Source organism: Agelaius phoeniceus, chromosome 17, assembly GCF_051311805.1.
Source record: "Agelaius phoeniceus isolate bAgePho1 chromosome 17, bAgePho1.hap1, whole genome shotgun sequence".
Lineage (NCBI taxonomy): Eukaryota > Metazoa > Chordata > Aves > Passeriformes > Icteridae > Agelaius > Agelaius phoeniceus.
Genome location: NC_135281.1, coordinates 16,159,982 through 16,186,643, shown reverse-complemented (window position 1 = coordinate 16,186,643; position 26,662 = coordinate 16,159,982). Strand labels below are relative to the sequence as shown.

General features: G+C 38.2%; 1 protein-coding gene across 9 annotated transcripts in view; it reads right to left on the bottom strand.

Annotated features, from left to right (window-relative positions):
* The window catches only part of SULF2 (sulfatase 2), an 84,409-nt gene that overhangs the window by 26,067 nt on the left and 31,680 nt on the right, over positions 1–26,662 (bottom strand). For 5 of the 9 annotated variants that reach the window (XM_077187455.1, XM_077187458.1, XM_077187457.1 and 2 more), the window contains 6 exons: positions 20,292–20,538; positions 14,585–14,824; positions 11,701–11,852; positions 8,295–8,464; positions 3,351–3,501; positions 1,262–1,437 (listed from right to left, as the gene is read on the bottom strand). In XM_077187455.1, coding sequence (XP_077043570.1) covers positions 1,262–1,437; positions 3,351–3,501; positions 8,295–8,464; positions 11,701–11,852; positions 14,585–14,824; positions 20,292–20,466 — 1,064 coding nt within the window. In that variant the 5' untranslated portion in view covers positions 20,467–20,538. Of the gene's footprint in view, positions 1–1,261; positions 1,438–3,350; positions 3,502–8,294; positions 8,465–11,700; positions 11,853–14,584; positions 14,825–20,291; positions 20,539–26,221; positions 26,400–26,453; positions 26,582–26,662 lie in introns of those variants that run through there. The other 4 variants (XM_077187461.1, XM_077187460.1, XM_077187459.1 and 1 more) reach the window with 3 other exon arrangements.

Here is a 26,662-nt window from a genome sequence, read left to right as displayed (position 1 = left end):
GTGAAAGGCTCTGTTCTGTTAAGATCTTGTCAGGCTGATTCTTTCAATTCTAACAGAAACATGTTTTCATCTTCAGAAGTCTTTGAAAAATAAAATTCAGTGGGAAGGTTTCAGAGCTTTTATGGATATCTGGGTGTAAAGATCCTAGAACTACCGTAGACACAGTGTGGCTGGTCTCTAGCCTTATACATTGCAGAGGCACTAGCTCAGTCACTTGGGCCATGTTAGCATTGACTCTCCAGGAAGGCCAAAAACTGCAGTCCAAGTGAAAGAGAGCAGGTTTTTAGAAAGCTATTCCAGTTCATTTGAATTTCTGGGCTGCTGCAGACAAAACTCATTCGGTGCTGAGGTAATATGTTTAGTCCCAAGTGAGGAATCCCTCCCTGCTCTTTAGAGAATATTGTTTTTTTCACATGCAAAACTGCTGAAAATAAATCAGAAACACAGTGCAAAATCTACAGAATTTAACATTTTTCTGCCTTCAGATAATGTGAATCAATGAATTTAACCAGCATATGATATTTGCTATCATATTATACACTAGATCCATTCCTCTGCGGTGAAGAAAAAATTGTGTGTGGAAGATTGTGTGTGTTAATTATGCTAAGTCACGCACACTCATATAAACATTAGGCAGCAATTTATGGCACTCTGTCCAAAATCATTACCTAAGTGCAAATAGTTGCTATCTGAAATAATTGCTTAGAAAGTGTATTTACTTAATTTTTTAACTGATCAAAGCTACCATTTTAATTAACGGTTATCCTCTGCACGCTTGTGTGCATCCAAATAACAGCCCTAACCATGTAATCTCAGAGAATGAGCCAAACAGAATAGTTTCTGGATGCTAATATATGAACTGGTCTTTATAAACTGAAACAAGTGACTCCAATGTTCAGCAATAATTATCTACATTATACAGTATATTTTTTAACTTTAAAATGACAGTTATATGTATAATTTGCATTAGTCAAAAGAATGCGTTTCCTAGATTGGACAAAATTAAAAGTGATTTTTCAACTATATCCACAAAAGTGCAGCGGCTTGTGCTGCACACCCATGCAAGCAAAAAGGCAATGGCCTTGAGTTTGTTACACCATCCTGTGCTATCAGTTCTGCTTTCTGAGGAGACATAATTTTCTGCCAAAAATAAGCAGGATGGGCAGAATTTTGTGCCTCCATTTGGCTGCCAGATCAATACAACTAGAGATGTGAACATGAAGTTTTCACATCACAACACACACAAAAGCAAAGAACTTACAAGGACCCAGCCTCCACATTTGGTCCTCGGACATAGAAAGGGACTCTGATATCAAACTCATATGGCATGGACTTCCCCTTCACCAGCCCAAACTGTCCAATATGATAACCATGGTCTGCTGTGTATATTAGATATGTATTTTCCAGTTCTCCTGTTTCAGCCAACATATTGTAAATCTGAAAAAAAGCAAAACAAAATACGAAATTTATTCCACTGACTAGCTCTACATGTGGAGTGCTGCATATCACTTTCTGCCTATGTGTAACATACAAGTAACAACAACTAAAGATAGCACTGAGTTATCATAATGAACCACTCTGAATAATACATAATCACATCTTAATTTTACTAACTGAATATTGTGGCTATTACAAGGCTATTATTATTCTGTTTTAAGGTAAAACACATTAGCACGCCATTTCAAAAATGTTTGGGTTCAGTATTTTGCATGAGAGCTGTCAAGATAGTACTAAATACATACATACAGTAACAGAGATAAAAGTTTCAAGGTGTCATTTCAAAATTTTCTCTTATATCTTCTTCTTGCAGCAAGCAGTTTTAATAAAATGACAGCCCTTTGAATCTCACACGTATTCAGGCAGCACTCAACAACCTTGCCTTCAGACAAATGACGCCCCATTATGCAGAATATTTGCAAAATATCTTCCAGATAAAAACCACTCAGTCATACTCTCTCACTATGGAGAATTAGGAGGAGATTTTAATGTGAATACTTCTACAGATTTACATAACATATTATGTGAACTGTACCAAGTTTAGCATCAAAGATCAATTTTTATGTGACATTTTCATTTAAGAAAGGTGAGAAGGTGGTGGGATACCACCAAAGTGGAGCCTCACACAGGTGCAAAACATCAGCACAGGAGAAAAACTGTTGTGTTGGTTTGGGAGTTCATTTTTGGTTCTTTTTCAGGTTGTTTTGTTTGCTAGTTAGGCTTTTTTGGGTTTTTGTTTTGGAGACTTTTTGTTTGTTTTTTTTTGGGGTTGTTCTTTTTTGTTTTGCTTTGAGTGTGAGATTGTTTTGTTTTTTCTTTTTAATTTTGAAAAACTAGTAACACACATAATTCAGTAGGAAAAAAATTGAAAATTGGGCTAACTTGGTAATTAAAACTAAAAACCAACTTAACTGATTTTGCTTGCCATGAATCACCCAGAGCGAAACCCTTTTACTAAACAGAAAATTCAAATTGCGTGGTAAAATCACCAATTTCCCCTAATGCTGGTGTCTGATCCATCTGAAGAGCTTCATTAACATGAAGCAGAGATCATATTTGCCTGAATCAATAATTATAAGACACTAGTAACAAGCTTATGCAATGCCATCTACATAATCTCATTTTTGCGTTAGAGGACTCCTCTAATTTTATGTTCTACCTTTTTTGAATAAGAATGCCAAGAGATAAGCAGAAAAATTGCAACACCTTTAAATCTGCAAAACCATTCTTCTTCAGCATAGCTTTCAGTGAATCCAGACATTTTGTTGAAGAACACATAGTTTGCATTAAGAAATCTCATTGTTACATGATGCAGACAATTTTAAAAGTGCTAATCTATGTATTTATTTACTTCCAGTATTTAACCTCCTCTAGGGTCATTCCACTTAGGACTCCTGTATCATCACTTTTTGCTGCTGCTCATTTCTTCTCTCAGAAGCTCAGTGTTACAAGATCAAAATAGCCACACATTTAGGTAGTTATTTCCAACATGTTGTAGGACCACTTTATCAGAGGATACATTTTTCAGATTTATCATGTGTAGTTTTTCAGGCAATCCCTTTCCCTTCTCCTTCATCAGTAGTGGTTCTGTGGCAAAAAATCAGCTTGTTCACACCACCCAACTCAGGGTACCTGTCTTTAGGAGATGAGGAACCTTAGACATTGAATAAAGAGACAAAATGATCAGAGGTGAGAGGATTACACATTATTAAAAAACTGATTTTTTTAAAACCGTCTTCCTTCTCCTTCTTTCTCCTTTATCTTCATATGAAGGACAATGTGGAGCTTAATTCACGAAACAAAAACTTTGTTGCTTAGCCAAAAAACAAAACAAAAGTGACTATTAATCTTACCATCTCCATAGAGTCATCTACAGACATAAGGGTTTGAAGGCGCTTTCTCTGTAGCATGTTAGTGAACTCCATGTGTATAGGTTTCATGGGACCGGTGTACCTCATTATCCAGTGCTTGTCTGGGTTTGGAGCATAATTATAACTGGGAGTACTAAGGAAAAGAGAGAAAACCACAATGTTTTAGCCAAGTAGAAAAAAATCATAGTAATGAATATTAATTTCCATTTGATCAACACTATAGGAAGTATTATCTGAGGTACACGAGAAAATATGAAGATTACTTTTGAAATGTCTTCTACTTTCATGTTATGAAGCATGGGAAAATGAAACCCACTTGGGGGGAAATAAAATCTATGAAAACATTAAACACATCTTATCTTTCCAGTGATTCCGAGCTAACAAGTACATATTTCAAGGCCAAGAGACTAAGCCTCAGAAGACTAAACTCCACGAGTGTGATCAGGATGAAGCATGTATTACAGAGCTTCTATTCATGCAATTGCTTTGTTTTCACTCTGCCCACATTAGCACCAAATACTATGTCTTGTGCAAGCTGTTTAAAAACAACTATAGAACTTGCTGTAAAGGTTCTACTCTGCTCTTTAACAGCTTTTTAGAGCACGACTGGTTGCTTGAATATTGTCACACTTATGCACCAGAGGAACACAGGCACTCCGCCTACTGGTATCCAATTGCATGTGAGCAGCTGAAGTGGACAAATTGCCGGACTTTAAAGACCTGTGAAAAAAAGTGGGATTAGGAAATATGGCTGTAGTTTAAGGACTTATTCCAGCCACCAACTCCTTTGCTTGAAGTCCTGGCAAAATCCTAAGAACTTGGTTCAATGTCCCCCTGGAATCTCATTGTCCCTCCAAGTTCTCATGGTTCTGGGACATCATTAAAGTGATGAGAAAAAATATTGCCCATAGTTTCACATGGTTGGAAGTCCCAGGGTTCACTTTTCTATGCATAATTATATAACATTAGTTTAGCGGAACCTAAATAAAAGATTTATTTTACCACCATTATGTCAACTGTCTGGATAACCAACTCACTAAAAGCTATTATTATAGCTTACATTTGCAAGAAATACTATTCTTATGTACTTTATTTATTCCTTATTACTTTCGGTTGAAGACCACGTTTTACAATTTCTTTACATCATGGCTCAAACACATCATGCGCAGAGTCTAAAACATTAAAAATTACTTTTCCTACGTAATTTGGTTAGGCTTCATTTTTTCATTCAAAGCAATAAACTCAGTCTATGCAAATGTAAATACTCATTTACTTTCCTATTAGCTGTAGCAGACTCCATAAAGCTTGGGAAAGCTCCATGGAGGATGGAGACTTAACAATAGGAACTGCTGAGTCAGGATGAGACAGCAAAATAAATTCCTGTCTCTGACCTCCCGCCCCTTAGCCTTATCTTTGTAACCTCATAGGCCACTATACCTAACCCTTACTATTGGACAAGTTTGGATGCCCCTAAACCTTATAAAAAGGGGCTGGTTTAGCCCATTCGTGAGAAGAAGAGCTGTCGCTGGAACCCTTCACAGACTCCCCAATGAACCATCGCTGTGGAACCGCCAGGACCTCCTTCTCCTTCTCGCATCTGCTGCAGCCTCAGCCAAGGGCACCCTAGCAAGGCAGCAAAGAGCTGAAATCCTGAGAGAGCTGAGAATCACTAAAGAGCTGGCAATCACCGAGCTGGCTAAGGGGCAGCCTGCGGCATGGCCCCGAGCTAACTGGGCATTCAGGCACTCTGTCTCTCTGAGGAACCATCCTGCACCGTAAGTAAGTAAGGCCAAGATCGAGGCTTTATTATAATTAGGAGCACAGAATTTCCTAATAAATCCCTATTTGAGAAATTTCTACTTTTGGTTTTGTATAGGCAACAGAGCAGCAAGGTTATTAAAAGTTATTAGGCTAAAAAATCATGTATGTTGAAACTTCTCATCAAAATACTGCATATATAATGTATCTTTGAATGTGACAGTCTTATTAGATTTAATATAAATATTAAACTAATAATCTGACAGTGACATTTTTTATGCAGAGAGCCTCTGTTAGATGTTCTCTGAAAAATGTGCATATTTGGCAAGGGGAGGCTTCTTCATACAGGGAGGAAAGAGCTGGTGCCTATTCTCTCTGTACTGTTAATATTCTCTTGAATTTCAGAATGCTATTGTGGTTGAAATAATGACATTGCCTCTTTGAAAATGCTGACAATTATGGAAACTGTTGCTCTGTGATGTCCAGAATGAATCAAAAATGCTTCGCAAACTCCTTTTCCGCTTACTTTGTGACTTCCTGGCTGATTTGAAATCTCACACTATTTAATCCAACCAAAGCCCACAATTTTCTTTGATTACTACAAATGTAACCCTTTAATCCTTAACAGATTTGTCTGTCTTATGGGAAAAATACAAAAATTAACATTCCTAGAAGCTAGCTGCGACAACTTCTTCTGAAGTACCTAGAAGGGAAGCCCCAGACAGATTTGACCTTGAAAAGGATGGGTGGTAACATGTACCCTCTATTGAAGTAACATTTCTAACCACTGTTAAATTGCCCAGCTGCCACATTCTCTACAGCTCACAATATAGGCAGCAATAAAGGAAAACCATGTAGCTGAGGGATTTGCTCTGTGAAGAATTTTCAAACAAGACAAGACTGCTGGTACACACAGAGAGGAGCTCTACAGAATGAGATGGAGAGAGTCTGCAGTATAGGGCAGAATGGTCGTACCAGTCAGAACATGGTAGAGAATCAAGAGAACAGCAGCATAAATTAGCTACAGAAGTACATATCAGAGCTCAGAAGCAAAGCAGCACACTGACTAAAATCCATACCACTAGCTTTTAGTTATTACCAGCAATGCCACATGATGCAGCATATATATCAGTCAATACCAAGCACTGCCCTCCCACTTTCCCTTGGCTTTTCTTTTCCACAGAATCCACTTAGACTTTACCAGCAGCGCCACAGGGAAAGGGGGAGGATCATACCACCTGGTGTACTGCCTCTTCTGCTTTGGGGACCAGGAAAAGACTTTGTTCAGGGTGTTGCTTATTGCTTTAGGGCAATTTGTAACTGTTCCACTGCATTCTGATCCTTCCTTACAATATCCACATGACAACGAAACAGTAAGAACTGCCTGCAACCCTTTATCATTGACAGATTTATCTGTTACTGAGATTCCCTGGAATTTGGGAACAAGGGAAAAATTGGAAACTAGAGAACTAATTTGCATCATTCCCTCAACTGTATGCATATGTTCTGCATTTTTACATTTACTCTTAAACTCAGGTCAATGAAAACTCTGACAGATTACTATTATTATTACTATCATTATGCAGTGCTAGAAAATTTGTTTAGAAGACAACTATCAATTTTTTTGTGTGAGATGTAAAAAAAATCCTATTTTATGTTCATATCCAAAAGAAAAACACAGTTGCTTAATCTATCAGGATAAATTTATTTTTTTACAAACAAAACTTCTTTTCAAAAAGTGATACTTCCTGTGTAATTGTTATTACTGTAAGAAAAGTCACCTAAAATTAAAAAAAAAAAAAAAACCAAAACGAAAAGTGTAATTACTTTACAATTAGGAAGATAAACCTAGTCTGTGTGAATAATTAAAGTACTAGCAAAAAAACAATAGATGTATCTAGTCAGTATTTTTCATTGCTTCCATCCTTGTACTCTTCTTCATTCAGCTAGGAAGTAAATTGCTACAGAGTGTTGCCTGATAATCATCTCAGAGATCCAAACGCCTTCCAAAGGAACCTAATAAAACTAAGCTCAATACTGGATATAAGCCATGTGAAGTTGCTCATCAGGCATTTCCGAAATTTTCATTAAAGAAAAGGAAAGCATGAAATGGCAAACAAACAAGAAACAATTGCTGATGATCCGTGCCACAGATTCTCTTGGACACAGCAGAAAATAACGAAATACGTAATTGCAAGTTATGCAGTAACCAGACAATACAACAAAAGAAACTTCTCTCAGACTCTATTTTAAATAAAACAGAAAAGCTCAAATGGCTTTCACTGGACTTTGGGCTAGCCTGAGGAGCTTTGGCCATCAATTGAAAAGTGTTTCCACCAGTTCCCAAGTCCTCCACAAAGCCAAAGCAAAACAGAATTCCCCTTAAAAAGGGAGGGGGAAGGGGCAACACATAGGAAGAAAGTTACAGATGTTGAACATCAAGGAAGGCATGAAGCCAGTAATTAGAAAACTGTAGGAATGCTTTCAGTTGCACCAAGAGGTGATTTGGGAGAAGCATTCGTTTTACTTCCCTGCGAGGAGATACCTGTAGTGCAGCATTAAGAGCTGTACATGCAAAATGTCTCTGTTCTATAAACAAGAAACATCTCAGCATGGAGCTCACGAACATGTTCCTTCAGGAACCAGCTGATACTGCTTTTGGGATCCATCCAAGACATTGTCTTGGGTCATGTACGGACATACCAGCTCATTCAGAAATAGCCTGTGTAATTTGGTGTGGCAGGCCTGTATTTCTGTTCTTTCCATAAAAGAAACAGGAGTAATATGCATTGCATACCATAGTTTATAAGTAAGGACAGGGAAATAGAGTTTCTTCCCTTGAAGAGATCATAGCCCAAGAACCAAATTTTGATCACCATGCTCAGAATAAAAAGTGCTTTACTTCCCAAATAAGCTGTAACAATGTCCAATGAATTCAACATGAATCTTCCCATTTATCTCAATGAGCTATAGTTCTGAGTTCTAGATGCAGCAGCCATTCTCAACGCACTTGTACTGCCTCTTTACCTTTATCTGGAAACTCTTCTAATATATTTGTGACAAAGTTATGCCAAGAACACTATAAAGAAAACATTGTTCCCCTGAGGTACCCAGAACTTCCATATTCCAGAACCTAAAAATCAATCAAAGATTTTGTTTTTTCCTTACATGTGTTCTGAGGCATTAGGAAAGAGTTGTGAATACTGAGGGGCCGAATCTTCAGGACCATGAGGAGCAGCATGGCTTATAACCATCAGTACAGGCCTGTGAGGATACATCTTCTTTGATATTCTAAAGAAGGTAATACTGTCATTGGTAATCAGATCAGTCAGATAATCCTGCAAGTAGAAGCAAAAGTATAATGAGACACTTGAAAAGGAATTTCAAACTGGGAGGCAATAGGAAGGAGAGGTCTGAGGTATCATAAGAAATAGGAAAAAAGAAGCTACTTCACTTAGAATGGTATGAGGAGGAAGTAAGTTAGAGATACTAAAACCACAAAAAATTAGACTCAAATAATTCTTTTTTCACTATCTAGAAATACAAAACCCAACAGCTTCTAGCTTTTTTCTCAGAACTGAATGGCACTAGAAGAGATCAAACAGTACCCTTTCTTCCTAAAGTGGGTAACTACATGATGAAAAACACAATACTAAATACAATGACCAGGTATGAATTAAAAAAAATTATCAGTCTCAGTATCTTCAAGATGTATAGTCCAACCTTACATCATAAAAATACTGTGAAAATGTGAATGGCTTGATGTTCTTTTCTTTTGTAACCCTCTTGTGAACCAGAAATCTCTAACACGAGAAGATGGTGGGCTAACTGAACCAAAGACTTCATTCAATATTACAGTGACAATCTGATAAATATATAGCTCTGTCACGCATATTGTTGAGAATTTAGAAAACTTCCTGCAGAAGAGTTGGACTATCTCTGTATGTTCTAAGAAGTATCATTATCATTGTTAAGACATCTGCAAGAGCTATAGGGATTGAAGACAGGATTTTTAATGACAAGCCACGCTCTCCCTTAGGTGATTCCCTGGAAATACTACAAATATAAATACCCCTCAAACACGAGTAGGATATGAAACTACACCTTAAAAAAAACCCAAATAACTGTCATGTCACAGCAGGATGGAAAATCAGACATAACATCTGCCTCTGGTCCAGCAAACAGACTGGATTGCATCTCCTTTTGAGTACAGCTTTCTGTCCACAGTTAAGACACTTGTTCCTCTTCACCTCTGTCAACATCCTTGGTCTGAGAAGTCAGCTTGTCATTCAAAGGAAGCCTTTTTCATGGACTATATTTACTTCCCCAAAGTTATTTCTTGTCTATTCCAGAAGAAGGCTGGCAAAGTCTCCATTTATAATTTTACACACTGGTACAACACAAGGCATAACTGTTATGAAACTGCCATAATTATGACTGCTCCTGGGATGGCATTTTCCCTCTAAGTAGGCATTAAATGAAGAACTTCCACTCATCAAAGTACACACGAGAAGGGAAAATGTACTAAAGCAAAACTGACTTCTGAACATGCTTTCAATGCCTGAGACAATATTCATAGTTGAGAGAGAATACTTAAGTGCTTTCAAAAATGCACTGCCATTAATCTTCATCAAGCTGCTTCTTTAAGCTAGTCAATCACTTGAAGTGTGCAACTCATCTTTGATTTAGCCATTACAAGAGTATAGTTTTCCAATTTCATTTTAAAGATACAGGTTTCCACATGGTCAAAGTGAAAATCACTGCAAACCCAGCATTTACCAGGCCAAAAGACCAAACAGAAACATTTCACTGACCTGATTGCTAAAGGGTTTTTTGTAAAGGCCCATACTGTAGAGGTTGTAGTCGTAGAAAGTTAAAGCTAATCTAAAAATGCTGACAGAAACTGAAAAAGAAAAATCAAAGTAGAATATATCCTGTAAGAAAATCTGAAAGAATTTAATTTTCATAAGAGTTTAGCAGTTACTTTAGAGGACGGAATAATCAGTGATTTTTTTCCCTAGTTTTCCACTGGCACATATTTAACACTAACTATGTTAAACAGATAAGACTAAAAAAAATTCATCTGATTATGCTGGTAATTGCTGGAAAACCATGTTTCCAGCAACAAAAATGGCAGGAAAGAGAGAGTCTTCCATTTCAGCTTCTGTTTGCTCATTTGAACTCCAGCGTTAATGTCAAACAGCATTGTTGTTCTGCAAACTGTTTTTTACTGTAGCTGCTTATTATGTAAGAACATGAAGATTACAAAAAGTTTGTATTTCTATCATCTTATTTTTTATTTATTACCAAACTCTGTAAGAAAAAACTAAAACAAGTGAAATGTAAACATTTTCAACCCTTGCACACACAAAACAGAATTGAAGGTATTGGAACATAAAGCTCCCTGTTGGGTCCTTGGTACAATGGAGATGGAAAACAGTGCCTGTGAGATCACTTGGCTGACACCTTTCCACACAAGATATATTTCCATCATAACATTTCTGTACACACAGCTGTCATTCTTCACAGATCTGAAGGAAAATAGAAGACAAATAGTTCTGTATGCTACTTTGCCCCTTCCCCTTAGCAGCTGGTGATAGAGAAGGTTACCCTAGAAGACTGTGAAGTTTTATCTCTCAGCACAAAGTACATTCAATTACAAAAGGAAAATAGGGCAAAGGAAAGTAGAAATGCCAGACATCAACCTTTCAAAGGAGAAACTGGCTGTGAACACTATGTTAATGAAACACAAATGGGAAGGCAGAATTTGCGATCAATAAGAGAAAGCGAACAAAACACATGTTAAACAAATATACATTACAAATTACTCCGGAGTGATTTAGTCACCATCATACCACAGAATCATTTCTGCCTACTTTAGGCCTTCAGTAAAGCTGGTTCCTTTGAAAAGGAACACTTTTAGCTGAAATAAACGTATTCTTGACTGCAAGCAGGTATTGAACTGTATCATGTTAGATGAAGAAAAAATAAAACTGCGTTTGACAATGACTATGAAGCATTTTTTTAAGTTTAGTCAGGACAGAATATCCTTGAAAGGATATTAAAAAACATATACATCTGTATGCACAGAAATACAAACATAATAGTTAGATTCTCCAGTGATTCAGAATTATCATAAATTGTACCAGGATTCTGTGAATACCCCATAGTATTGTGGCTGTGAAAGAAGTTCCTTAAACCAAAAGGGTGGGTCTAGCTGGAGGGAAACGGACTCTGATCTCATTAATGCTTGTGTAACTCCACTGCCACAATAATTATCATACAAAGCACAGAAATAGTTAGCCAGAAGCATTTAACTCTACTGCCACATCCTCAGGTTGTAATATTTAACACAGTCTCAGAACATTTTACTTGTTTACACTGTTAGTAACAAGGTTTTCAGTAACATAACCCTCCCAGAATGGAAGGTAACAACGTCCCAACACTACTGTTACTCATTGTAGATAATGTTACACATAGCAGCTTTCAAGTACAAAAAGAGACTGAAACTATGAAGTGCAGCTTTCTTGTGGTCATGTCCAAATGTTAGTAGAAATAAATCAAAAGGACCTACCCTGGAGTAGTCATATCCATGCTTCTCCTTCACTCCATTTCTACAGAGTGTGTAGTTGTAAAACCGAGAATTTTTAAGTAATCCAACCCATTCTTTCCAACCGGGAGGCACGTAGGAGCCATTGTATTCATTAAGGTACTTTCCAAAGAAAGCTAGGGGTAGAGAAAGCAGAAGCATAGTAAGAAGGCATAACAGAAACACCATTGTTAAATTGATTCATTCCTTTCTGTTTTTTCTTAAAATAGCTTTGTTCTCTCCATTACAACAGATCTAAGATAAAAGTTCTGAGTCTTAATTTTGCCTCTGTTCTTTTTGGTTCTTTTTATCTCCATAATGCAGATATTTTGATTTACAACCTATGTACAGGAGAAATGGACCACAATTACCATTATACTTTCTTTTTCAGTACCTGATATATTTGGAGTCAGACCATACATTCCTCCTCCCAGACTCTTCATATCCTTCATGATGCTGAGCTGCATCTATCCACCTATTAGTGCTCCGTGAAACTGCACTCACCACCAAGAGTGTGAAATAAGAACTCACATTTTAAGATATTAACACTCTATATTTCAATATGAATGCTGTGCATTAGGTATTTTGAAAATGCATTTAGTGCACTGCTCTTCTGACCTATTTCAACAGACAATTTTCCAGATATTAACTTGGGTTCTGAGCATGCGTCTAAATTACACATAAAGATTTGTTTACCTCTCTAAAATCTCTTAGTTCTGTATCTGATACCAGTTTTCCCGAGCCCAAAGTTGAACATTTGCCCAATCCTTAGTATAGTGATGCAGTGGGGGGAGAGAGAGAAGAATACTTCTGTTCTTTTTTCAGATGTGTATCTAGCAAAAATTACTTTTAATACCGTTGTTCCCTGAGAGACAATCAGAGGGAAGCAGATGAGAAAGTACTCTCAGCCTTGCATGGAACAACCAGTTATCCCAAAGGTCAACTACACGCTGCATTCACATCATGGCCAAATATACTCTTAGACTGACAATGTACAGTTGAATAAACCTAGTGAAATTAATGAATTAACTGCAGAAATATGGGGGTTCTGAGATAAAAATCCTGTCATTAAATATTAAATTTTGCTCCATGGGTAAGATTTTTTCATGAGATACCAGTTCTTTATAGGTATTAAAGTAACTGACCAGATTTTCCAAATCAGTAATTCCTAAGTACTGAAGCCACTTTCAAAATGGTCAACAAAATGGTCCCAAGTCAGCACCTTTTGTGACAACCAGAAGTATGGCACTACTGTAAGGATTAGAAGATGTGGCGTTAGTATAATTACCTTAGTAACTGCAGGAAATCTAATGGGTTGCATAAAACATACAGTGAGTCTTCTGCATCTTAAGAGTATTTTCAAGGAACAGCTTAAGACAGCATTTTGTTATCAGATCCCTTTTGTTCCTTCATTGAGGTACTTCACCAGGTAGACTAAGAGGAGAAATACAGATGTGTACACACACACCCATTTTAGTCTACTGCACACTGATGGCCAATTTTTCTCTACCTTATGGCACACTGACAGCACAGTGTGCTATCACATGCTCCATCCCCCATTATCACAGACAAAGACTGAACTTCCCTTGAGCTGGTCTCTCTATTCTTCCAAGTACAGTGCCTAACAAAGTTAGTTAAGCTTTTTAAAGTGCCGAAGTTAAAAAGTATAAAACTGACAATTGAGGCTGAAACCAAAGAAACAATTAGGGGAAAGACACACCTTTTCTGTTGCCTATTTTTCACTCAAAACTTGTGCAAGAAAAACCTGCACCACACTGCTCCCTCCTGCCTGCATGCAACTAGCACATTCCCAAAGGTGTCAGCAGCAGCACAAGTCTCTGTAGATCCCAGCCACAAATGCCACTACCTCAGAGAACACACCTCAGAGCAGAAAGACTGATCCCCAGAAGAATCATCTTTTGCAACAGAACAAAACACAGGAAAATCACAATAGATAGAGAAGTGGCAAAGGAGATGCGAAACCAGCAGCAGAAAAGAAAAACAGATGGAAGCTATGAAGCAGAATAGAAGAGTACAGTTTCTGCCTTCAAGATTGCACAAAAGAGAAAAGAGGAGAGAAAGAAAAACCCCAGGGAGATGGCCTGGGTTATGAATTGGTTAAAAAGCTTTCTCACTCCAAGGTTGTGATCTGAAATATATAAGCAAGCCTCAAAAAGCCTTACTCCTCATTGCCTCTTTTTCTACTCCTTGAAAAACTCCAAAAATAAACAAACAAAAAACCCGTCCAAGCCAACAAACAAACAAACAAGCCACACCACAAACAAGGAATTAAGAAGCTAAAGTGTACATCTGCAGGGCAAACCAGTACTACCAAAGGACCTCAAAACTAAAGAATAAAAACCAACAAATTATTATTGCCAATTATTCCTAAACCTTTCTGGGAATTGATTGTCTAGAGAAATCATACCAGCTGACTGCCCCAAAGCACAAAAGGAGCAGTCTCCTCTCTCTCATTCCCAATTTGCTTCATGTATCAGTTTTATGAAAGAAGTCAAAACACTAATTCCTTTTCATACTCCTTTCTTGGTTGCTCTGCACACTTCAGGTAATTGTAGGCCTTATTCTAGGTTTGCTAGGTCTTCAGTTCAAGCATACACGGTATTTTATTTCCACCTTCTGAAAATGAGAAGCCTTGGGATTTTTGTTGGCTGTTTGTTTGTAAACAAAAAATTCCTTAAGTAAAAACACAAGAAAGCTAAAGTAACACCAAGACTTAAGCTCTGGCATTACGCACTTAAGAACGCCAGAAGTCAAGAAGAAATTAGAATTAAAAAACATACATTAGCCTTTGTACTAAGTCTGAGGTAAGTCTAAGGAAGCTTTCAGATGGACCCAGCCTTGATCTTACCTGTCCTGTACCCTGTATTGTTGAGGTACACTGCAAAGGTGCGTATTTCATGCTGAGCCTGCCAGGATGGAGAGGAACAGTTCTCATTGTTGGTGTAAGTGTTGTGGTTGTGCACGTACTTCCCTGTCAGGATAGAGGAGCGAGATGGGCAGCACATGGGCGTTGTCACAAAGGCATTGATGAAATGAGCACCTCCATGTTCCATGATACGTCTTGTTTTATTCATCACTTGCATAGAACCTGAAAGAGGGAAAACATTTCAGAAATATTTTCTTGTTTCAGTCACAAGAGCTCAGATGCTACATTAGAGACCTAAAGGAAGCACAAGTAGTAAGGGCACCGTTATCTCTGAGTGAGCCCAAATCCAGAGAGATTACTGATCCTGCCTCAGGGAAGTTCTCCCATTGTTTCAGAAAGGACTAAATACTGAAGTCCTAAGTAAAGATTTGACTCAAGCATGTTGACAAAGATCATAATGCTTCTTTCATTTCTCTCTCTCTACATTCAAGATTTACAACCGTAACTATCTGCAGCATCTCTACATCCCCTCTGGAGCTGCTAGTACTGTTCCAACAGCTGAGGGTGAAAAGTACTTTATACAGCGACCCTGATCAAAGCATATATACTCCATAAGTGTAATTTAATTTTTGGTTTCATAAGAAACCCGATACACTACCTTTTGTGCCAGCCTTATGCAAAAGGCTGAGGGTTGTAAGCACAGAATCATTTCATTTGGAAGACTATTTAGTCCAAGCTACTGCTCAAAAAAGGTCTTCTGGACTTGTTGTGTAGTTAAATAGTTCTATTCCCTAATGTGAGATATTAGGAGGTATTGATTTCTCTAATTGTCACTGAACCAAAGACACCAAAAAGCTCACTAACAAGTTCACTGAGTTCTAGCTATCTGCTTCATCCATTCTGGTAAAAGTCTTACTATCTGCATTTTCTTAGGCTTGATTCTGCAGAATCAGATTTTTAGATGACTACTTGGGGCAGGTAAAACTATGTTTTATATAACCAAACAAATAAGCAAGGGATTTGGATAAATTGGGGTAACATGAATAAAAGTCTTTTTGACCACAATTACTGAATGCCGCATTGCTGCCAAATGGTTTTTCTGTTTATTCAAGACAAGGTTTTGGTCAAAGACTGGACATCCGCCTAACTAAATCTGGATCCATATCAGCATTCTTCCTAAACCCAGAAACACCAAGTATCAGAGAAATAAGAAATTTAGTTTCCCTCCTCTTTCAGTGCCTAATAGTAAAAACTGAGCAAGTTAGAGAAAATTTTCTTGATCTAGGAAGAATTTCAATTTTCTAAAGAATTTGTCATGGTACATGTCAACAGCATGACCTTGGCAAAGGAGATAAAACCTGTTCATCACCAACCCTCCCTTCTTGTTATGAGCAGAAAAAGCCAATTGACAACGTGGAGAGGAAGGTATGGGCTCATGCTAGAATAGGGTTGGGGTTAACTTGCCCAAGGCTGAGTTGGATTAATAGCTCAGCTTTAATCAGAGCTGATGGTTGCATCCTACAACCATCTGGCACAAACTATGTTGTTTCTGTCAATAATGGATTTAGGTTTCTTCTAAGCTCTTCTAAGCTCAGAATTTCATCATGAAATTGCAACAGTAGGTTGGTTAATACAGAGCACATTGAAAAAACCAGGAGTCAAAACCTAGAGGGAAAATGGTCATAAACCACGTACAAAATCTGACTCTCTGGCACCATGGAGGAAGGTTAATTGCTATGGCAAGGTCATTTTACCTAAGAACTGCCATGGCATTAGTTTGAGACTATTTTGTTGGAATGAGTACTAAATAGAAATTGAAAATCTCTTTGTGCATTTCTCAAGTCAGACCACATGTCATATCACTCTGTGACAAGAACCAAGGCAGGGTATTGCACTGCCCCCTTAGAATTTGCTAAACTTCACATATCAAAAAGGAGTTTCTGAAGAAAGCAATATTTTACTTTTTTGTTTCTATAATAGCTGTGGGTTAAGTGTTAGTGCTTAAAGGTACCTACAATACAGTTAACGAATATTAACAGCTAATTATACATTATGTGAGCTTGAAAACAGTGGATGTTTCCTCTGTTGTCTTATGAGCTAGCCCAAGTATAAACAGGCAGTCTGAAAAAATGTTTTGCCATTGCAATATTGAAATACAATTTAACAACGCCTTTAAATGACAGAGGCATTTATGCATAAATAACAGTACATGTTAAGACTCCCCTTGGGGACAGTAAGCTTCTTTAATAAAAGAAGCTGTACTGCTGTAATGACAACACCTTATATATCGACAGTCTTAAACACAAAAACATATGATCTAATCTACTTCTCCAGCTTGAGAACTAATACAGAGTGACAGGGCAGCGCAAGGTAAAAATCCAGCATACTCTTCTGTATAATCTTAAATAGGCCAGCTTTAAATATTTGAAACGGCATTAAACCAGCCAACTAAAGCTTATTTTCTTCCGTTTGCCTCCAATACACAGACAACCATTCTCTGGCAGATTACTTATGTGTTAATCAGCAACTAGGACCTCACCACACCACCTTTTGAGCTAGAAAACCTTCTGGGATTTCACTAGTGGATATATGACAGATAGTCACGCTTTAAAAGTATCAATATTTAATTCAGAAGATGTTGCTACCCATCTAAAACCACTGATAATAAACAAATATCTAGCAGTTAAAAGAAATTTCTATGCCATTTTAAGAAAATATTCATTGGACTACTATGAAAATATGGAAGTTCAATCAATTTGAAGCGTTGAAGTTACTCAGTGAACAAAGCTAAGCAAACTTTCTGTTGAAATATCACTTGAAATGTGTGCTTTCCATAACTTTGCTTCGCCTATCTTCACAGTTCACCTCAGGGACGAAGCTGATCTTTTGACTAATATTAATGGAGAAAATATCAAATTATTTATGAAAAAATCCTGACTTCCTATTAGTTGCGTTTTGTTGAAGGAAGGAATAATTTACATTTTACGGAGCTCCAACTGTTGAAGAACTTGTATTAAGTATCAAGTGATTTGTCTACTCTGAAGCACAACTTCAGAAGTGTTTTCCAATAAACTGAACCCCAGAATTTTAATAGTCTCCTAAAGACTTCTCTTTTTATTGTATTTGAAACTCCTTAGACACCCTTTTCACATCTTCATTTCCCTTTCTTCACCCCAAGATACCCTCACATTTAACAAAGTTCTAAAGCCCCATCTCCACACATGATAACTAAGAAAAAATTATCTTCCATGCTACTTTTGTAGCTTTATAGAGGTAGGCCTCAAAACATACAAATCACCTCTCACTCAGATTTCTTTAATGTGGTTGAAAAAGCTCCTAAATAATCAGATATTTCGCCAATCAGACTATGAAATGAGCTGGTTTCTTAAAGCCATAGCAGTATGGTAGGCAAACCTGACTCAACTGGAGATACTGAATCCATCACACACGGGACATCAGCATTATACGAACTTGGATGTAGTAGGGGAAAAAAAGTCTGTTCCTAATTCATTATTCCTCGTCACTATATTCCTCTTCTTTATATTATGCTTGTCAATAATATAAGTATTTTGATTAGACAGTCTATCAAATATGTCTGTGTCTGTAGTTCTTGATGTTCTCATTTGTCTTCTCCCATTTGTATCCATTACAGTCTACACTCATTCTTCCTTTGATGTCCTTCAGAGATTCTGCATTTGATCTACCAGCCCTTCATCAGTATTTTCCTTCTTCCAATACAAGGCTGAGGTTTGGTTTCCAGTAAAACGATTAAGAGTAATGCGAATTAAAAAACAAAACCAAAACAACAACAACAAACCACACCAAAAAAAAAACCCAAAAAACAAAAAACAACAAAACAAAAAAAACACCACCTCCTTTCAGGAAAGGACAACGTTGTCTTTCTGGTAAGCTCCACCTGCTACTGGCACATTGCTAAATCTATCTTTAAATAAATAAAGGAAAGGCTGTTAAAGGCACTTGAGATTGTGTTGTATTCCCTTTTACCTCCAAAGTTGCTACAAGAGAACAATGAAAGCTAAACCACCAATCAGTTACAGAATATTCTTAGAAACAGATTAAATCTTACCCACAGTTTTCTCTGCTACGCTTTCATAGCTTCCAACTTTTCCTTAGCTTTTATTTGTAATTCACATCTTGTTTTCATCTTACTTAAATGCACTAACTACAATCACCACAAATGGCAATTTTGATTAACTTGGACAGCTCACCAGACAACAATAAAAATTAATTCAAACAAATATTGAGTCTCCCAAAGCCATTAGTGGCAAATGACAAATATCCAATCTCAGCTTCATCAAATGGATTTTCCTTAGTTAGATCCTAATTTGCGTGGACATATGCCCATTATCCTTGAAATTGGAAAGCATCAAGTTATCAGGGAAGTGAAATATATTGCCCAAAGGACTTACACAATTGCATCAGAAACACAAAGGCTAGCACAAAATAGAAGATGGTACATTTTTTAGGACCATCTTCCAAGCCTGCAAGAAAACGTGCTTAGGTTTTTTGGAATATATGTTCTTGAAATTGCTTAATTTCTGATCCAAATAACCATTAAAAAAGGTGACAACAATATCATCTGATCCTGATAATTTGAATGGCATTTAATTTGACGAGATTACTTCCACAGCAGTCTTTCTTACCACCTTGAAGAAGAATGTGATGTCTATGATTCTGCAGACATAAAGTAATATTGATACAAAGGAAGCATCCGTACAAAGCCTGCAACATCGCTGTGATTCACTTCTCAACGAGATGAGTAAGTGTATGAGAAGTACAAGTTGATTAATTTTATGTTCTATTTCTTCTATGAGGTCCGTTTTCCAAATTTTCCTATCCATACTAGAAATCGGATGCAGAAAAATTTGGTAGCAAAACTGCCCCACCAGACTACAGGTACAAGAGTTCTCATTTTTCAGATGACCAAGGCTTCATACACATATGAGAGTATAATTCTAATGCAAAATTATTAATGTTAACTGCTTTGTGTTAATCACTTCTCATAACTAAAGACAGCATTTGGTAAATACAAGCTTGTTCAGGTAACACAACAAAAGCCAAACTGTCAGTTAATTCATTATTCCAAATCATTAGGCATACCATGCGTTTAATCTTCATCTCCTTTCTTCAACAATTAACATAGAGTTGATAACAGAGTAGATCTTTTCATTCTGTGTCATTTTGCTCAGTAATCAACTACACATCTAAATGGACAATTACAAGAATAGTATGACTGTGTTAGGTAACATTTAAGTAAATAAAATGAAAATTGTATATGTAATGAATGCCTGCAATTACACAAAAGAATTTGGACAATTACATGGTGCAATTATTGGTTATTAATTTAAACCTACTGTTTTGGCATGCAGCTTCCCAGGTTATACTTGCAATTGCCAGAAGCAAAGCTTAGATGTTTAGATGAAGACAGACAGACGTGAACTGTATATTTCCACAGGAACAGAAGCTTTAACATTTTGGGCCTAACTTTTGCTGTCCCTGAATTGCAGGCAGATGGAAAGGATGCTCTTCATAAAGGCAGGTTTAAACATTTTCTTCCTATCATTTTTCATACTGAAACAAAATTTTTATTTTGAATGCAAGGATCTAGCTTCAAGAAAAAGCAATATCATACTCATTGGCCAAAATTCTCTTTATACTGGTCTCTTACCAAGTTCTACATCCTGATCATCAGTAAGAACAAGGATGATGTTTGGGCGGATGTTTCTACGGTCTCTTTGAAATCTTCCCTTCAGACGTTGATTTAACAGGAAAGTTGAACTTCCATCCAACAGTGATAAAACAGTCATCATGAATAATCCAAGGACAATACTATGCTGTGCCATGTTGTGCTGATTTAATGTTCTCTCTGAACAAGGAAGCTTAACGGCTTCTATTTCTTTTTCTTTGCAGGTCTCCTATAAGGGAGAGGGAAACAAGTATTTATCTATATTTTCACCCCTCTGCACCCATCAAGGAACAGCCAGGTTCTCTCCAAAGAAGTAAAAAGCAATGTACTTGAAATAATCTTAACTCCTAAGAAAAAACTAACCAAACTCCCAAAGCAAACACTTATTTTTCTAGTGCCAGCTAGCAGCAGAAACTTGAAAAATTTCATAAGCTGTTATCAACATAGGCAACGAAATTTCACTCCAAGCTCAGATCTAGCAGCAAGCTCAAGGATTTAGCAGGGTTTCAAAATCTTTTGCTTTCATACATATAAATAGCAATCATCCTCCTTCTTCCTTAGTGATCCGTTTACAGATGACATTTTTGCTTACATCAAAAATACAGATGTTGAAGAGAAAAAAACCCCATATCTATCATAATTCTCAAACAGGACTGTAGTAAAACTTACCGAGCTAACAACATATTTGCAAAGTCAGAGAACACTCTGACAGAGGATTTGTTATATACTGACTTATCTTACAAATTCCATTAAAGAATGAAGCTGCCCTGATCTTTGAATTATGTTATGATATTGTTTGAAGTCTACTACAGCTTTGATGCTAGTGCAAGATCCCTTTAGCATTTCTGTTGGCTTCCAAGATTATACACTTTTTAAAAATACCATTATTAATAATGAACACATTTGAAGGCCCATTACTGCTAATGTTCGGGAATGGATGCAACAAAGTGACTTGCACTGCCTATGTCTGGAATGCAAAACAGAGCCTATGCCCCAAAAATTGACTTGATTGCAAAACAGAGCACATCTAACTGGTACTACTCCTGTTAATGATGCAATGAAAAATTCTTAGTAATTCCCACAAAGAAATTACAAGGAATGAATTAGCATGCTGAAAAATCTTTGAAATCACAGCTTTGCTCAGTCATCTTTTGATGTAAAGGGATCTTCTCTTGCCTTCAGAAGTCAAAATAACGACACGAAAACGTACTGAAAATATCAAGTACTAATTATTTCATCAGATCCAGCAATCAATGAGTCCGTTTTTTATGAATTCCCTACTTGCTCCCTGTCTTTTTCTGGACTGGTGCCAATGATCTTTTGTACAAGAAGGAAAAATCAATTTCAAATTACGCAAGAGAGATTCTCTGATTTTTTGTAAAGCCCAGAAATGTAAGAGCAGAAAGAACATAGCACAATGTGTTTTACCCTAAGAAACATGTTGGCTATTCTACCCCTACAGAAAACAGTTTTTACTCCAGCAGATTATTTCATAGCCACATTATTTCTTCCTCTCTGTCAGCAATTGCTCTTTGAGATAAACTTTCTTAATCAAAGTTTTCATGCATTAGCAAAACCACTGGTCTGAAAAATTATAATCAGTTTCTATGCTCATGTAAGAAATGTATATTGAATTTTCAGATAAGTCAGCAGATATATTGCTATACTAATATGGAATACTTACTAAGAGTACTTTCCAAATTTGCAAACTGATAGGGTTTGGAGGAAATGAAAAATCCTCCTTCCTTAATAGTCTGTCCAGTGGGTTTCACAGGTAGGGGAAGTTACCTTTTTTCCCAGAAACTAAAAATTTATTTACATGTCCCCATACTTGTTCCAATGGGCAGGGAAAGAGCTTTCAAATTGAACAGATGCAGCCTTAGTATCTGCTGCTGCTATGAAATATGCCAGGCTATAGCAAAAGAAACACTGAGGAGTCAAATCAATTTTTATTCCTTGTACTAAGAATTCCATCTGCAGCAGTATAACTGGGAAGAATTATGTCAGAGTCAATGTGTTTCTGCTGTCCAGAGTAGACAAGAGCAGCTTGAGAAAGAAACCTGTATGTTTCAGCAGGGGAGCGTAGAAAGAAAGTTTGCTTAACAGGCACATACTCTCAGACACGAGCTTTTTGAGGGACGAGGTAGAGAAATGCCTTCTGCTCTCCAGGAACTACCACATAGGTACTTTTGTTAAAAACAATAAACTAACGCTATGGATGTTTTCATTACATACAAACATTTTTCTGAAGGTCTGGAAGTTCACGTGGGTTTTCTTCAGTCTATACTAGCCAACAGCTTCTCAAAATCAAAGCATTTGCTAACTTTTCTTGCAGCATTTGGAAGGCTGCCCATTCTTGCTATATCTGGTCAGAAGAACTACCTTCACTACACTGTTGTGCATTTAACAGCCTTTCTTACATTTTTCTCATCTTAAAAACAAATACATGGAAGTAACCTCCCGACCTCATTGCCTCTCTCCCCTTAGCTAGTCATTTCCTCACTCTTTATTGCCCCCCACACACCGCATAACTAAAAATAGAAACTGTCCCCAGCTCAGAGAGTGCTTAGCTATCTATGAAATACTTAAGACATTTGGGGACGCACATAAACTGCTCTCCTGCAGCTATTTTATCTACACTTGGATATTTGTGGTTAAAAGAATTAGCAATCTCTGAAAGATACTGTGAGTGGAAGAGAGAATTCCACAGGCATCTTCCACCAAACCTGTTACGTCACTCCCCTGCAATGAATATTTTTCAACATTGTGGTATGTTGTGTTTCCATTGTTATCAGGGTAAGAACTCCTGGGAATCAACTCAAAGTGTGTAATTATGTGAAAAAGTCATACCAATAAGTAGGTAAGAAAATCAAAGCAATTTTAGAAAATAACCTATTTCTTAAAGTATGTTTTCACAAGACATACATGCCACAACTTAACAGCATATACACAGTACAATCCAAAAGCTAGCTTTAAGTAGTTATCAGAATAGCAACACCAGAGTGTCTCTCGTGGATTGCCAGTGGCCAAATACAGATTGGTTTTTTTAACTCCTAGTCTTTGGTGAACTTCCAGGAAGAAACACAACAAAGTTTCTATTAACAGTTCTTTTCCCATTCCTGTCAACAAGGTTAATCTGCAACTTACAGATAAAGCCAGAACAGTTCCACAGCAGTGCTCCAATCTTTTAATATAGCACCCTCTCCAAAATGCAATTTTGATCTGAGTGGTACAGACAGTCCACTACTCTCTGTGCCTCTGCAGGCCATCCTCCAGTATTAAAGATGCTTAATCTGTAGTGGTTCTCATTAGAATTAGGTACGCCTCTTATTTTCTTCCAGATTACTCAGATGAACTTGAAAACTCTAGTCACTCATGTTTTATATTTAGGAAAGTGCTATCAGAAATTTATGAAATCTTCTTCAGATGGGGAATCTAGCTGAGTTTTCTTAAGCCTATCAAACTTCTTAGAAGGCTGCTTTTGGGGAAGTCTGGTCCTCTTACTTTCTCCTTCATGGCAACACAAAATGTTGCACTAACTTACATTATAAATGTTGAAGAGATAAAGCCGGACATCCACATTCCATTTATAAAAGAAGTCAGTAAAGGGCTGTTTCCAGGTAGCTTTTACACTAAGGAAAGACTTCTTTATAACACTGCCCTCAGTAATCAATGTCAGTTTTACAGCAGCAGAATGCACAGGGATGACTGATGTCAATTCTATCCTATATGGTATTTTTAACATGCTATTGATTAGTATTGCTTGGCACAGATGTAAGAGGCCCCACGTGTGCAAAATTAGTAACTGACAGTAGCTTGCATAGACTGGTGCTCCCAAGCTCCCTAATGCAAGTCCCAGCACAACTGTCTACTGCATAAACTCTGTGCAACTTCACTGAAGTCAGGTAATTCGATTATTACAACATAACCATGAATAACATCAGACTCTTCCTGTAACTCTGTATCAAATAAATGTCTACTTCAAGTCTACTTCTAGAAATTACTGCTTCTAGTAATGTTTGCATTAACTGGCTTTGGGTTTTATTTGTTTTGGCTTGTTTTACTTTTAAATAAGTATACTACAAAACACTAAGTACAGAATTGGTATGACAAGTTCAAATTGCCCAGCAACCACCACAGAACAAGGTGATCCACACAGTGGAACTGCACATTAAGGGAAAAGTGGCTGGAGAGAAGCAACGCACACCTGCTCTCAATATGGCTGGAGCCAATACCAGGTGGATTATTTAAGCAGACCTAGGTGTGTAATTCATCCAGTGTTTAAATTAATTGAAATACATGGTGCTGGAGACATTCCCTAGCAACAAACCCAATCAAATCCACTCCACCAGTTAAATGGATTCAGCTGTGCTGCTGTGATTTTAACTGGAGTCACTCCTATGCATTGAGCTTTGGTTATGCTAGGTCTTTTCTCACTAAAGCTGTCAGCCATCACTTCAAACCATTATATTGTGTTTGTAAGAGATAAACACATTTTCATATGTGGATTGGGAAGAATCTTGTTTGCAATCTAACAAGGTTCCCAGGAGAAGACTGCTATCAACATTACTGCTGTAATCTAACAACATGCTGCATTTGCTTATAGTTTTCTACTTTCTGATTTTTTTTTCCCTCAGGCAGTCAAAAATTTATGAGAAAATACAAAAATCAAATCCCCAGTGCTAAATGTGACTCTTGAAGATTATAGTTGTGCTGATTTACAGTCACTGATTTACTATTAAGACATTCTTCTGACTTGCTTGCCTTATGCTGGTGAACACTAGACAAAAATGAAATATTTATCACAGAGAAGCTTGGTCACATTACAAAATCTCATTCATATTTTGCAACTTTATTTTAAATAAAACAGAATTGTAAATTAATTATAAATTTCCCTAGGACTTGATATTTTAAGAAATGTTCTAAGCACCTCAATCTACTTTCTTTCTGCCCACTGCTTGAATATTACTGTGAGAGTTTCCCAGTGACACACAAAGAATTAATTAGTCCTCTGATAGGTAAAATTGCTATTTGGATCCCCCAAATACAGAATAATAAACACATTTTTCTGCACCATATGCAACACCCAACAACAACTTGAAAGAAACAAAGAATTAGTTTGCTATTTTACCTGTTATCGTCACACATTTTTATATAATAGATGCAGTCTTTTACTTTAATGATAATTATATTAATTTGGATTAAGTACAGTAAAAACCACAGACTTATACTTCTGAAAATACTGTAAGGGAATGAGTGCAAGTGCTTCAAGATAGAAAAAGTAGGCAAAACCAGATATCATTACACAAATACATCCTACCAAATAAACACTTTTTTTGGAGCCGTATACTGTCTGTGTGTGGGGGGGGGCGATCTCCCTGTGTTTATACATCTGCAAACACCCAGAGGCGTGCAGATACGCACACTGCCCAGATCGGTCCGCTGATGTGCCGAACGTGAAGCCGAGCGCTCTGGTACCCAGTTGTTTTCTGGGACCCGTTTTCCGCACAGCCTCGGCGCGGCTCCCTCAGCCCGCACTCTCGGACGCCCCTGCGGCCGCCCAGGCCCTCTCCCATTGGCGAGGGGACGGCACGAGCCCCCGGCCGGTCCGCAGCCCACGGCTGCAGCCAGCGAGCGCCCACCCGCCGGGCCGGGCCGGCAGGGCCGCAGCAGGGCGGGGGAGCTCCGCAGAGCTTCCAGCACGGGGGCCGGTGGGACGACATCGCCCCCAGTCCCCGCCCGCCCCTCGGGCCCCCTCGCTCAACTTCCAGCCCCACCCGATCCTAACACAACTACCTTAGACTCGCCGCCCAGCTTCCCCGCGATAGCAGCCTGGCTCTGTAGCCAGCAGCCTCACGAGCCGCGAGGCGGGGCGGGGGCTCCGGATCTCCCCTCTAGCACTCCCCACTTACCGCGGAACCGGCGCTCAGCCGTGCCAGGACAGGGCCGGTGCACCCACCGCCCGCCCGCGGAGCCCGGGGCCCGGTGGCGCGGGGAAGCGCATCCTCCGGCCGCCGTGCTGGGCAGCAGCCGAATCCCGTTTCCCAAAGAAGCGTTTAGAGGAAGCGCTCGGGCGGGTGCTGCCCCCGCCTCTTCTTCCTCCTCTCCCTTTTTCTCCTCTTCCCGTTTAAAAAGTTCATTTACCTCATGGATCCTCCTCCCGAGTTTGCGCAATGCCCAGCGGCGTGCAGGGAGGAAACCTGTCCCACCAGCCCCAGGCTTGCTCAAAGTCCAGCGACAGCACCGCGGCGAAGACGATGGCGCAGCCCCGCACCCCGGCGCGCACGGGGAGGCCGGGAAGGTCCCAGAGCCAGCCCCGCTCCAAAGAGAAGGGGCCGACGCTGAGCTCCCGC